This window comes from Maniola hyperantus, chromosome Z (genome assembly GCF_902806685.2).
Source record: "Maniola hyperantus chromosome Z, iAphHyp1.2, whole genome shotgun sequence".
Lineage (NCBI taxonomy): Eukaryota > Metazoa > Arthropoda > Insecta > Lepidoptera > Nymphalidae > Maniola > Maniola hyperantus.
Window position 1 is genome coordinate 9,805,937 of NC_048564.1, and position 15,108 is coordinate 9,821,044.

The 15,108-nt window shown below is 39.2% G+C and overlaps 2 protein-coding genes across 2 annotated transcripts; both read right to left on the reverse strand.

Annotated features, from left to right (window-relative positions):
• Positions 1-1,001: 1,001 nt before the first annotated feature.
• Positions 1,002-7,823, reverse strand: LOC117995737 (DNA (cytosine-5)-methyltransferase PliMCI-like). The gene is given in 6 exon segments (XM_069508782.1): positions 1,002-1,282; positions 1,884-2,065; positions 2,811-2,991; positions 3,176-6,236; positions 6,527-6,743; positions 7,241-7,823. Coding segments are annotated over 6 exon segments (3,978 nt in total). The 5' UTR covers positions 7,500-7,823; the 3' UTR covers positions 1,002-1,204.
• A 1,337-nt stretch (positions 7,824-9,160) lies between these two features.
• LOC138404485 (uncharacterized) lies at positions 9,161-10,455 on the reverse strand. The gene is made up of 2 exons (XM_069508589.1): positions 9,922-10,455; positions 9,161-9,418 (listed from the first exon to the last, which is right to left on the reverse strand). Exons 1-2 carry the CDS (start codon positions 10,000-10,002, stop codon positions 9,332-9,334), a joined length of 168 nt encoding a protein of 55 aa, XP_069364690.1. The 5' UTR covers positions 10,003-10,455; the 3' UTR covers positions 9,161-9,331.
• Positions 10,456-15,108: the final 4,653 nt, after the last annotated feature.

Consider the following 15,108-nt stretch of genomic DNA (forward strand, 5'->3'; position numbering starts at 1 on the left):
TTTGACGTGCAACTATTTGTTTTTATTTTGGTACCTAAGTAATTTGGGAAAAGAATATAACCTTCAATTTACTTTTCACCCACTTGATTTTACTGAAGAAAGGATTTCACTACAGTTATCGGGTTATAATAGCATGTCAATGGCATAAAGAATAGGAGGTCGTAGATTATTATCAAACGAACAATTTTTATTCGATACCTATACATAACTAAATATGACTACGAGTTCATCCGCGCGAATTTAGTTTTTTTTAAATCCCGTGGAAATTATTTTTTTCGGGATAAAAAGTAGTCTATGTCCATCTCTGGGACGGAAACTATCCTACCTATCAAATGGGCTAAACAGATGGACCTTTAAAAATGATTTGGGAGCTCTTTGATTTTCTGGGAGGATAATTCTACCCCTTGGTGTGTTCGACGACCGTAAGATCCCCCATGCGCCTCATTCACGCAGTCGTGGCGTGCCTCGCTGCTTGTAGACACAGCTTAAAATCCTCGCCGCGACTGGCGCGCGCGACTGCCCCCGGGGCTGCGACTCATATTCCGCTCCCAGTTCTGGGAAACCCTAGCCTTATGGTAGGGAAACCCTGCCAGAATAACGCCATTATACTCTATCAGCGGAAAGAAGTTAGTATAGCGCTCTCTCTGTTACATAATCCCATACAAATGATAGAGACAAAAATCTCAGTGAGCGCTAACTAGTTTCCTACCAATCACAAACGAAACTATGTCATCTAAATGAATTTCGAATGTTTTTTGAAAACATGTTTATGATGGGCTGGTTGCTCAAAATGGTTAACACCCGCTGAAAATTTTATCACTATCATTTGTATGTAATAGAGAGAGCGCTACACAAACTTCTTTCTGCGGATAGAGTATTTATAGCATAATTTAAAACAAGACGTCTTTGTATACAAATAATTTGGCAAATGAAACAATTTTTAATTTTATTTAGAAATATAATATTATTTAAAGTATGTCTTTGTGAACATACATGTCTCATTCATTTTAAGGCACTCGAACATTTGGCCTAGTGCAGCACCCAACGGCGGTGGTACAGCATTTCCGCAGATACAGTATTATTAACATAATTTAAAACAAGTCTTTGTGTACAAATAATATGGCACATGAAACAATTTTTGATTTTACATATTTAGAAATACAATATAATTTAAAGTATGTCTTTGTGAACATACATGTCTCATTCACTTTGAGGCACTCAAACACGTCTTGATTTCTCGGCCTAGTGCCGCACCCAACGGTGGGGGTACAGCATTTCCTATCTGAAATAGAAAAATATTGTGATTTATTTATAGTTTTATCATGAAATAACAATGTACTTTAACTAATTGCTTTCATGGATTTCATCATCATGATCAACCCAACCAACATATCGTAATGGTTTAGGCCATAGTCAACCATGCTGCCTAAGTGCGGATTGGCAGACTTCACACACCTTTGAGAACATTTTGGAGAATTCTAGGCATGCCGGTTTCATGACGATGTTTTCCTTCACCACTAAAGCAAATGATATTTAATTGCTTAAAACACACATAACTTCCAAAAGTTTGAGAAGATTGAACCCCCGACCTTCCAAATAGGAGGTAGACGTCTTAACCACTCATCTATCTCAATCCATGGATTTACTGTAATTAATAAAATCTAGGGTTGTAGAAAGAATTAATAATACAAATCTTCCGAATTATTGCCTAAAAATTGGTTAGGTTAGGTTAGTGACCAATTTTTTGATACTGGAAAATATTCTCCATATTATATTATCTTTTATTTGAGAATAGATTATTATATATCGGGAGGACGAAATTTTCACGATTCAGTCATCCATACAGATGGAGTTAGGCGTTTAAATAAGCAAAAGAAAGTTACCTGACGATGTTTGTCCTGTATGGAGCCGGCGAAGAGGTAGGTGTCGCGGAAGCCCTGCGAGCGAGCGCACTCGCGCACCGACACCACGCGGTGCTGCTCGGGGTGCAGCACGCAGCCCTGCTTGCCCATCGGCTCGGGGTTCGTCACCGTCGTGCTGAAGTACCCGTCCCACGAGATGCGTCCTACACAGACACAATGTGGCTAATTCCTTTGTACACAATCTCTAAACTAAACTAAAATATCACGTCTAAATCTATTGCTATCCCTTTCATAATGTTGCTTGCGGAAAAGGAAAGCACTAGATTTAGACCTGTTAATTTTGTTTAGTTTAGAGATTGTGTACTAGAGAATCGGCCCCAATATAGCAACATCAATACAGCAATTGAACATTTGAAAAGTCAAACGTTCAATTTGCAATGATATTATGCCATGCTGTGAAAGCATTTTACAAATTGCAACCCCGCGCATTGCTGGAGCGAGTCAAATCCATGTTTTTTATTATAAACTAGCTGATGCCCGCGACTTCGTCCGCGTGGAATTAGGTTTTTCAAAAATCCCGTGGGAACTCTTTGATTTTCCGGGATAAAAAGTAGCCTATGTCACTCTCCAGGTCTTTATCTATACCCATGCAAAAAAATCACGTCAATCCGTTCCACCGTTGTGACGTGATTGAAGGACAAACCAACAAACAAACACACTTTCGCATTTAATAAGTGTACTGATTTGCATAATCTACGATTGTCATACTTTTATAGATAGAGAAGGTGTTGTGGAAACCCTCCTTGCGACCGTGTTGCTCGTCTTCTTGATGGCCGCTCACTGCGCGCCCTTCCTTCCTCGTAGCGACTGACTATGTCGTAGCAAGCACCGGAGGGATCTACTTGGCCCATATATAACAGAGGTGGAGGATTGAATGTACAGGCTCACCGTAGACGCCGGCCCAGTTGTTGTGGCGGTTGGCGGTGTGCGGCAGACTGCACGGGATGAGCGTGTTCTCCTGCTTGGCGGCCGGGGAGCATGCGCGGCCCGCCGCGCACGCGCACACGCCACGCAGCGCTCCCGTGGACGAGCGCCCGTTCTTCTTGTCCTCGTAGCGATACTCCAGCACCTGCAAGGGTTGATAGTGATTATTGCTTCGATCATCGTAGTCATTCGATCAAAATATATGAGGACGGCAGGTTCACGTTAGTCGAGTAAGCACCTAGCTCAGCTACCATAAAAACTTTCCCCCCAACTTCTTAAAATATGAAGTCACTCAGATGAAAGTAATAATAACAGATGTACCTAAATACCTTGCACATTGTTCCATCGGAGAGTTTAACTGATGTATTGGGCAGGTCGCGCCAGTCGGCGCCGGGCTCCGTGGGTATTCGAGCGATGCGCGCCTGAATTAGCGGCGCCATGTTCTTGCAGACATGGTCGCGCAACTTGGCATTCCTGTCGCGGCTTCGCACCGAACGTTGAAAATGCGTCGCGGGCGACGAGCCGTACTCTATCTCGCTTTTATTAGCGCCATTACATATTTGAGGCAAATCGCTCATCGCGTCTTTGATCGTGCATGTCGGTCGCGGGGCAGACCATTCCCATCGAATGTTGGTCTTGAACCGCTTCCCATCTATGAGGGTGGTGAGCGAGCAGGCGCGCCGGCTGAACGAGTGCTTAGGCTCGGGGAAGAGCGGCAGGGGCTCGCCCGGCGCCGCCGCCAGCACGAAGAGGCGGCGTCGAGTCTGCGGCACGCCGTAGTTGCCAGCCTGCAGCACACCGAATGTGCACTGGTAGCCCATGGCCAGTAGCGCGAGCAGCGTGAGCTTCAGCACCATGCCCTTCTTAAACACGGCGAAGGTGCGGACGTTCTCGAGGATGAAGTATTTGGGCCGGTAGAAATCGCAGTAGGACAGGTACGACGCCACCAGCGAGTTCTTGAAGCTGGAGTACTCGCGCGAGTTGAAGCGATTCATGCCGGAGAAACCCTGGCAGGGCGGGCCGCCAACCAGCAGCTCCACCTCGCCGCGGCCGGGCAGGCGCAGGCCATCCGCGCTGTGCGTAGCGCCGGCCATCACGTCCTTAAGCAGCGAGTTGCAGTCCTGCTTGAACACGGTGCACTTCTCGTTGTTCAGCGAGTACGCCTGAGCCGCGGTTGCCACGTTCTCGACGGCCCACTTGCACTCGGCGACGCCGGCGCGATGCAGGCCCTCCGACAAGCCGCCGCAACCGGCGAACACGTCCAGGGTTCTTAGAGGGGTCACGTTTATCTCAGGAGCCTTAGTGACGCTGGAGTTCTGAGGTTTGTTGGATTTCCCCTTTCCCTTGCCCTTGCCTTTTCCACTGTCTCCTTGACCAAGGTACTTCGTGTAGTCTGGGACGTCACCGAACTTACCTGTGGTTTCATTGAAGGATTGTTTGAAATAGAATCTGCTGGGATCCATCTCCAGCCATTCATGTATGGAGTCCTGCTGGGCAATGTTGTCCACGTACACTAAGTGGCACAGTCCCTTGACGGCAGCAAATGGTATTTCTTTAATTTCCTCGCTCCAGTAGACTACATTGAGATCTTCGCGGTGTGGAAACTTTCTAGTAGTGTTCTCGGGCCGATAGAGCACATTGACGCGCAGGTAGATGTCTTGCGGCATGACCAGCGGGCCCTCGTTAGTCGCGGCCACGGCGGCCACGTACCCCACGCAGAAAGGCCTGCCCGTATCCATGTTGGAACCACGCAAATTATTATCACTCTTCCTGTAATACTCTGGGTATACATTCTCGTCGATTTTTGCTAACTTCCTTTTCTTGTTCCTGTTTTTCTGACTGATAGTAATTTTCTTTTTCTTTTTTTTTTGACTGATAGTAATTTTCTTGTTCTCTATGTTCTGACTGATAGTATTTTTAAATTTGAAAGTTCCCTGTCTAAGAAATACACCACAACCTTTCTTATACTCATTATCTCGCCATTTGACAGACGTCCACTCAACTCTATTCTTTTCCGGAACTGCGCCGGTCTTTACTGGGAGTAGGCCAGAAATTCGAGGAATGCACTTGAAGTAGCGTTTCATTTTGCGCTCGCAAGATGGGCAAGATCTATGTTTTCTTATGAAATTTGGGCATTCTGGGTCGATTGGTAGGTCTTCGAAACGTGCAGTAATTCTCTCATAATATTTTTGATAGAAATATGTTTTTCCATCATCCTCTAAATATTCTTCATCCACTACTTTTTCTATAGATTCAAACCTGTCTTTTGGTGGATCTCGTCTTTTAACACGAGCTTTTCTTATAATAGTCGAAAGTGGGACGCTGTGGTAACATAGATCCCCTAAAAACACTTCTCTTGCCTGGCCAACCTCTCCCAGTACAGTATCTGAAGATCTAATGAATACTTCAGCATGGAAGTAACCCTGTTTAGTATTAACATCTTTCCACATATAGATCAATCTCGAAACCAGGGCAGGAATATTTCGTTTCAAAGTTGCGACCATTACATAGTCTCCTAATGAAAACTCGACATCATCAATTTCAACTCTTTCATAATACACTTGCGTAGCATCTGTCTGGACCGGTTCCCCGATCCATTTAATTTTCTTCCAGGATTCTCTAGCCACTTTGTAAAGTTCAAAGTCTACGCCTTTACCAAAATTTGCCCTTCTCGCCGTTTGGTAGTCATCATCATCTCTCGGCTTGGAGTCGTTGGCCTGCTACACGGCCATGTTGGGGCAGCGGCGCCGCGCGCACGTCTTTTTGGAGCTACCGGGCCCACCGAACTTGCGCATGGCGCGGCACGCTTTGCACTTCCCACAGTCTGGCACTTGACAAATCTCGCACACCCCACATCTTTTTTTTTTTAAAGTAAGTTCAGGGTTCGTGTTATCCAATTGTTTAGTGAAGAGACTTTGGAAGGTTTTCTGCACGAGAGGAGTAGTAGTCGCTTTGGTCCATGCTTTCTTATCAACCTTTTTGAAATCAGTTTTAGCACAAAATTTTTGCTTGCTGAATTTAATTCCCATCAATTTAATGAGTTCCCTCATACAAGGTAATGTAATCAAAGGTTCGTTGTCTTCGTCTACCTCCAAGCTTGCAACTTGGTCGCATACAAACTGAGCGTGTTTGTGGAGCATTTTTTCTGACATTTTCGTATCACCCAGATCTGGAATTTCATGTCCTCTGATGATTTCTAATAGATCTTTATATGTAGGTTGAAGATGATGATTTTCATTTATATATTCTACTATGACTTTACAGAGCCATGTTTTTTCATACAGATTGCCCATGAGAGGTTTATACTCTGCACTGGGCTTAAGTAAATTGTATTCGCCGAATTTAGTAGACAAGGTGATACAGTTTCTTACTCCACCATGGCCAATATACCTTTAAATAAAATAAAAAATCTGGTTTACACATTCAATAATAAAATTTAATAATATAATTAATTAAATAAATAAATAAAATAGTTCATATTCATATACCATTAATATTATAAGTCCCGCAAATTGGTAATGCGCGTGGCCGCTATTTTAGTGACATCAGCACTAGACTGAAGTTTCAAGCTGATGGTATATTTTTATTTCGGCTGACGTCATTTCGATGTTAATGAGACATGGTTCCAGTGCAATAGCAATTTGCGGGACTTAAAAGAATGAATAAGGATTAATTGTTACCATTGTAAAATAGGCCCACAATCTTTTACTGGGACAGATTCCTCATCAATATCAGCAGAGTCAGAGCAAATGGTCTTGAGATACCCAGACACATAAATCGGTACATCGCTTTCAAGGAGGCCTGCATCAATTGGACACAATTTTCCATCCTCATCATATATCGAAAATCCAGTTATATTGGTGTGTGGTCTCTCTATTGATTGTTGTGGTCCTCTCCCTAAAAATTATTTTGAAACTTCTTTGATATGTTAACATCAAAACACTTATCTGCTAAAAACTACTTTTTACAAAAAAATTTGGCTGTCAGTGGAGACTGTCGACAGAAGTAAAAACTTAAAACTATGAAACAACCAGTTTTTTTTTTAGATTAAAAACTGGCATCAAAAATAAAATGGGTTTCGAAGATTAGTTGCCTATGGCCTGGACACCATTTAGAATTTTTACAAAAATTATATTGCAACCTGTAACCTATTTATACCGAAGAGTATATACCTAGAGAATCAGTAAATAGGATAATTTTGTTGTAATATTGACAGTTATAACAATAAAATTGATTTTTGTGCCTGTTGTCATGAATGTGTAGTTAAACCACAAAATAAGTATAAAATCATTAGGATACGATTAATTCTTCAGGCATTGACTATTACATACAGTAATAACATAGCAAAAATTCTTCAAATATATTCAGCATTTCCATTTATATTTTTAACTTACCAGAAGTGAGTATTAATTTTTCATTAGATAATGCTATAGACTCTTCTGCAGCATACTGGGGATGGCCTTGGTAGTAGATAATATCAGGTTTATTTAAATGCGGTCTGCAAATGGTACGTTTCCTTCTGCGTTTCGCAGGAAGTACACTGTTAATTTTTAGTTGTCTAGTCTTCTTCCATTTTAATTTTGTTTTAAGGCGCGCTGCTAAATTTTCCATTAATTGTCTAGTCTTCTTAGTTTTTTTTGTTAAGCTCGCCATGTTAGCAGTTGGTTATTTCCCTCAATCAAAAAATCAATTTCTCATTATGATAATTTAAAGTATTTCTAATCATTTAACATCCTGGCGATTTGGTGAAACTGATGGATCAGCAATATTATGATCTTTTTGTGATGAATTTTCATTTTCGTAGAGAATATCTTTTCCTAAAGAAGCCGCCATAGTTGAACGAACACTTCTAGATAAGTTCTTGGACTCAATTCTATAAAATCGTTAGTAGAACTTTAAATACACGTTTCTTTCATATATTATTTTTCAATTAAACTAAAAACAAAGTCCAAATCCAAAGCCGCAAAAAACTCAAAAACCACAGACCAATAACATATAGGATACAGACCACCAACTCCATAGACGATGTTTGTTTCAGTAGTAAGGGGAAGTGGGAGGCAAGGAATTTATATAACAAATTGTCATTGTTGTAGTGATCGTCTGTCTCACATTTTATTGGTTTTTACTATGAGAATCCACAGGACCATCTCTTTCTAACTTTATATAATATATAGCAATTATATGCCCGGATTGTCATAAATTAGGGATGGCGTGACAGCAGGAAAACCGTAACTTTTTAGTGATGTCCTTTTTACAGATTTTAACGGTTTTGCTATTAATTACCGATTTTCAGTATTTATCGGTAATCCTACTAATAATTTATTAAGAAATTTAGTTTTTCAAAAAAAATCAATCAAATTATCAAAATATAAAAACTTTATTTAGAATAGACAATAACCATGTTCCAGTTGTAATTGACGATAAGTGTTCATCTGTATTCTTAAGCTGTGGGCCACATCTCTGCTGAAGACTTGCGCAGCAAGTTTCACCTGTAATGCATGGTTATTTTTTTATAGATAATTATGTTAATAAACTAAATTTGATTATGCAATTTAGATTTAAAGTAGACATTGGGTTTAAAATATAATTAAAGTATTTAAATGAGTAGTTTGGAAATTCATTAGGATTCAAATTTTTATTCAAAAAATTATCTTTTATGCTCATAATTATACTATCCTAAACCTAATTATCCTAATCCTAATGTTAATATTATAAACTAGCCGATGCCCGCGACTTCGTACGCGTGGATTTAGGTGTTTAAGAATCCTGTGGAAACTCTTCAATTTTCCGGGATAAAAAGTAGCCTATGTCCTTCCCCGGGATGCAAGCTATCTCTGTACCAAATTTCGTCAAATCGGTTGAACGGTTGAGCCGTGAAAAGCTAGCAGACAGACAGACAGACACTTTCACATTTATAATATTAGTATGGATGTGAAAGTGTGGATGTTTGGATGTTTGTTACTCAATCACACAAAAACAGCTGAACGGATTTGGATGAAATTTGGAATGGAGATAGATTATACCCTGAATTAACATATAGGCTGCTTTTTATCCCGGAAAATCAAAGAGTTCCCGCGGGATTTTGAAAAATGAAAATCCACGCAGTCGCTGGCATCACCTAGTATGCTCATAATTATCTTCGTCACTATTGGGCGCCGACCCTGGTTATTGGTACTTCTTGTTTTTATGGTGTCTATGTGATCACGTGATGAGATTTTTGTACGCTGAAACTTAAAATTGACCAACAACAAGGTCTACAACCCATAGTTTCAGAGACAGTGCTTTCAAAAACGTGATAACATAGACACCACGAAAACAAGAAGTTTTAGTACCAATAACTAAGGTCTACCATAGTTTTATTGGATTTTTTCCATGGCAAGGACATTATCACAAAGCTATTGTTACAAAACAAATGTTCAGTTACTTGCCTTCAACTAGTCATATCAATTTGGTTTCACATGCTTGTCTGTTAATTTGGTAGACCATCAAACACCTGCCACACCATCAACAGCAAACAGCTTCTCGATGTAGTCCCACTGAGCACGCTGATTCCCGATGAGCAAGTCCTTCTTCTGAAAATTATTGTGGAAACATTTGAGTAAATGTGGGACATCATATATATGATATATTTATGACTCAGTGGTTGAGAGTAATGAGTTATAGAAGTTGTTGGCTCTAAAATAGAGTGCTGAATTAAATCTGGTGACTTCTGTTTGTCAGGAATCGGGATATTTGGCAAGGGATTTACTAAATCTATAGGACTTGAAATAACAGAAGCTTGCTCATTCCTACTTTGTTTGTCTGTTTGTGAAGTCGATGGGATATCGACTATGTTAACATCGAGGGGTTTACCAGTCTGTAAAGGGGATATCTCTAGAAATTTGTCAATTTTAAAATGTACTATACCAGGGTTTTTAGAAGACTGTGTAATATGCAAATTCAGCGTGGGAATTGAATCTTTTGTCAATCTATTATTTACGATATACCGAGGTAAGAAATGGGATTCGCAAATCCTGACATTTTTTAATTGCCTAAGGGAGTACTTACGCAAATATGTACAGTTAATCAACCATGCTTTCCATCTAGTTGTGTCGGTAAAAAGTACGGCGTGTAAATGTAGGGTGCTTTTACACTTAGGTACACTACACTGCCTCATATCAGATAAAAAGGATACTAGGTATTTAGAAACACTAACAATTATTAGGTACTAAGCCTAAATTAGGCAGGCAAGTTTAAAGAGCACATCCACTATATCTCTCAATTAAAACAAAAACATAAAAAACTGAAAATAGAAATATAAAACGAATATCCTGTTATAACTGCAGCACACTTCAAGGTTTAAACTCTCGCAATGGATTAAGGAGAAAAATTGAGTTTTTTAGGTTAGGTTATAAAATCTCTCAAAACCGACATGTTTTTATTTCGAAATTCTATGTAATGAAAGCCGATTGGATCTAATCACCGACCAATAAGATTTGAGCAAAAAATATCATAGTGTGCTGTATGTACATGTGCCTTTAATACTGTGTGAGTGGAGCGAGATAGTCCTGTGGATTTCGAAAGAGGAATAGAAAGTGCGAAAGAAATGGACTGATGCATCTTTTATGGCCCTCAGTTGACAGGGCCTGCTCAAAAACGACAAAACAAACAAAACAAAATACAAAGATTTTTTTAAAAAACTGGTTTTACGACTCTGGGTTCTTGCCCTTTTAAGCTTAATACAAAGAGTATGTAACCACTACCAAAGAGTATTTTTAATATTGCAATAAAACTTAAAGCTAGCCTTATCTAATAGGCTACTTGACAATTTTTTTAAGTTGGTCTTAAATGGTTAATATTTGTCCTATTATATCAAAAAAATTAACACTATATTTTTTTGCGCCCTAAAAACCGTAAAACTTTAATTTAAAAAAATATTTTTCTTAGATAGGTGAAAACACTGTCGGCCATGTTTGGCCGATAGATTATCTGTGCTCTGACGTCATGCATTTGTAAACAACAGTATAACCCTGTGGTTACTGTGGTTATGTACAACCCTGTGGTTGTTTTCACCTGTCTAAGAAAAATATTTTTTTAAATTAAAGTTTTACGGTTTTTAGGGCGCAAAAAAATATAGTGTTAATTTTTTTGATATAATAGGACAAATATTAACCATTTAAGACCAACTTAAAAAAATTGTCAAGTAGCCTATTACTATATAAATCATGACCGCGTGGAATGGTGCCAAGAATACTGGCTGCATTTCCGCGCTGGACAGCCAGGCTGATCCGTTGCGCAAAAAATGAGCCAGCCCTTCTGTCACCAGATGAGGCTATTAATCGCGGTGAAATGTCTCGTAAAAAATTTTTAGCACTAAGACTCCATGGCCCCAGGGTGTCCACGGCAAACGGCACAAAAATGTAACTCTCTATAAGAGAGGCATACTTGCGCCGCTTGCCGTTTTCAGCTATTTCTGCTGCGGCTCCCGGTTTTGATGCTGTCTTCCTGATATGACACGGGGCCAATGTGTCAACGCAAGTTGCGTTCCACACTAGCGCCCGTCCCCGTTCCCAGGGAACCAGCGTCAATCCATCAGGTCTCTTGCCATCATCCCGACTAATCCCTGCCGGCTCAATGAGCGCAGGAATATTTATGGTGGCAAGAGCTCTTTTAATTGTTGTAATATGTACGAATTGTCAGTTTAAACGTAGCATGTTCATATTAGCTGTAACATAAAAATGCAACTCCTCAATATATCGAAGTAGGTTGCCTGCACATCGGATTGAAAGAGAGGTGATGCAAAATTATGTAGGTTAGGTCGTTAAGCAATAAGTTTAAAACAATAGTATGTAAGATTTCTTTATTGGTATTGTTAGTCCATAAGTTTGGTAGATCATAAGCCGGCTCTGAGTAAACATCTTTCACGGTTACCGCATTTTATTATTACCTATGGTCTCAACATACTTCATGGCGACCAAGCCAATCGGACCAATTTAGTAAAATACTTCAAGTGAAATCAAGGAAAAACGGCAAGCAAATTATTTAAGAAAATCATTTCGGCGCAAGACCAATAATACCAGCTTCATAAACTACAGCTGCTCAAAATACGAGAATCATCAGTCCATCGTCAACTTGGCCATCGCTGTGCGTCCAGGGTTATCCCGGCCACGACCAGGAGGTGTCCAGGGTGGGGTTTCGTGCAAGTTTTGACGATGTAAGACTATACCCGGCTTTGACAAATTAGGACTCTGCAAACCAAAGGCTTGATCACCCTTCGGCTGTAGAAGTGCTATAGGTATAAAATATACAATATTTATTTTGGGATTGAGACATACTGACGTAGGAAGATGATTATTATTTATTTATTTGGATGCGATGTTTTGCGCATATTTAGTACCTCCTCATTCAACTATATATTTGTCTAGACTCTTGATCATTATCTACCGCGCTGGTGTTAGTGAAAGACCTAGAATTTTTATGAAAAGTTGAATGTTAGTGAAAGAAATAAGTTTGATGAAGATTATAAGTGTTATGAAAAATGCTCGCAAGCATGTTATGTTAAATATTAATTAGGAGAGTACGCGCCGCGTTTGTTGATTTGTTTATTTATTTGTATTATGTGAAGAAGTAACTTGAAAGGAAGATGAAGACTAGGAGAGATTTATTTTGACTGTCCAGGAAATATGAATACCTGAGATGTTTACTTAATAATAGGTATTATTATGGGTTTTAGAATAGAAACCTTATATTTACCGTCTTACGACGATGCTATACGACAGCTGTATACCTACTGATGATGAGGACGATTTGATAGGTCAAAGAATCTTTTGAGACAACTAAGTCGATTAGTGAAATCGGTACCTCAGCTTATACATATCTAATACCTATGATGGTATTTTGAGATTATTTTATTATGATGAGATTTTTCGAAACTTTTGTAAAAGTTAAATCCTTGACTGCACTTATTAGGTTACGATTTTTCTATTTATAAGTAAGGTTGAAAGTATGCCCATACGAAGTAAGAGATAAGATAAATTGCACTTGAGCACAGGAAGTAACGATAAAAAAAAATGTTTCCTGACATAATTTTAATTTTATTTAGCATTAGATTTTATTTTTGTGATTGTCATCATCTTTTCTTCTGATTCGATGTAGCGTCTAACATTTTTTTTCTTTTAAGGGGAGGGGTAACCGCATACATTTTCAGGGGAGTTGTAATATGTACGAATTGTCAGTTTAAACGTAGCATGTTCATATTAGCTGTAACATAAAAATGCAACTCCTCAATATATCGAAGTAGGTTGCCTGCACATCGGATTGAAAGAGAGGTGATGCAAAATTATGTAGGTTAGGTCGTTAAGCAATAAGTTTAAAACAATAGTATGTAAGATTTCTTTATTGGTATTGTTAGTCCATAAGTTTGGTAGATCATAAGCCGGCTCTGAGTAAACATCTTTCACGGTTACCGCATTTTATTATTACCTACGGTCTCAACATACTTCATTGTATCGTTAAGAGAGCCATGCCTAAACAGCCTACCAGAGCTCCTTTGGCAAGAGAGTCCGTGGATTCCAAATTTATCAACCTCTTTTCCAGTCCACGTCTTAGCTCCGTATAGAAATGTGGAAAACACAGGAGTTCTCACTAAGTGAATTTTTGTCCATTGTGATGTGTTCTTGTCCTTTCACATTGTAGAAAGCTGAATCATGGCGCTCTTTGCCATGCCGTTGCGACGACGGCGGACTTCCTGCTCGCAGCCACCTTTGTTGCTTATAAGTTATATTCTATAATCTATATGTAGGATTTATAGATTACTCGAAAGTATTCGATTCCATAACACACGAGTCAATATGGCGCGCTTTAGCTGAACAAGGAGTAAATGACGGCTACATTGAAACTTTAAAAATAATTTATAAAAGCAGCAAAGGAAGAGTTAAAATAGACTCGCCCGGACCTCTCTTCAACATTGAACGTGGGGTGAGACAGGGAGATCCGCTATCCCCAAAATTATTTATATCCGTTCTGGAACACATATTTAGAAAGCTAAAGTGGAACAACATCGGACTCAAACTACATGGAAAGTATCTTACACACCTAAGATTCGGATGCGATCTGGTATTGCTGGCGGAAGACCATAATGAATTACAATACATGCTTGTAATTCTCAACGAATATAGTACCTCAGTTGGCTTAGAAATCAACAAAAAAAACTAAAGTTATGACGAATGTAACAAAAATACCAGTCACACTGCAATCAACCAACATTGAATATGTAGACGAATATACCTATCTTGGACACCAAATTTCCTTTAACAGTGGAATGGACAAAGAAATTAATAGAAGAATAACAAACACATGGAAGAAGTATTGGAGCATGAGAGAAATATTCAAGGGTACGATTCCCATTAAATTGAAAACGAAAGCTATGGAAGTATGTCTAACTCCATGCTTAACATACGCCTGCCAAACCTGGACGCTTACAAAGAAACAACTTTACAAAATGCAAACAACGCAAAGAAGAATCGAGAGAAGCTATCTAGGAATCAAACTAAAAGATCGAATGAAGAATTCAGAAATAAGACACCGCACCCAATCAAAAGACAAAAAAAGATTTTACTTAAATCCAAATGGAAATGGGCTGGCCATCTGCAAAGACTGAAGGACGATAGATGGACAAAAATAACAACCAACTGGTACCCACTTGGAAGGAAAAGGAAACGAGGCAGACCATTTACTAGATGGGACGATGCCATTGTAAAGGTAGCAGGGAGAGTCTGGACAAGGCTGGCTAGAGATCGGGTCAGATGGAAAGTCTTGGAGGAGGCTTTTAGCCATAAGGCGGTCCTACCCGTGTGAGGAAGATGCGTTATGAAGATGCGCCTGTATGCGATGTAACTGGTTCACTAATGAATGACAAAAAACGTATGACAAATTATCAGTTCACCAAAAACTTTTGAAAAACTAATCAAATCACAAACGTCGTATACCGCAAACATATCATTTTACAAAAGATCATTTGACAAATATTCTATTCACAAATGTTTAACTTTCCAAATTTGCTGAATGTTAAAATATCATTTAAAAATTTATTATTTCACCAAATAATTTGTTTTTCAAATTCGCGATTTTACAAAATAATAGATGATAAATTTATTATTTGATAAAATAACTAATTAACAAAAAACACACAAAAAGTCTGTTTTGCATAATTATGCAAACCCCTATGCAACGCAGCAATAATATCATGGGGCTCCTTTTTTCTGGGTGCGAAAAAAAGAAATAA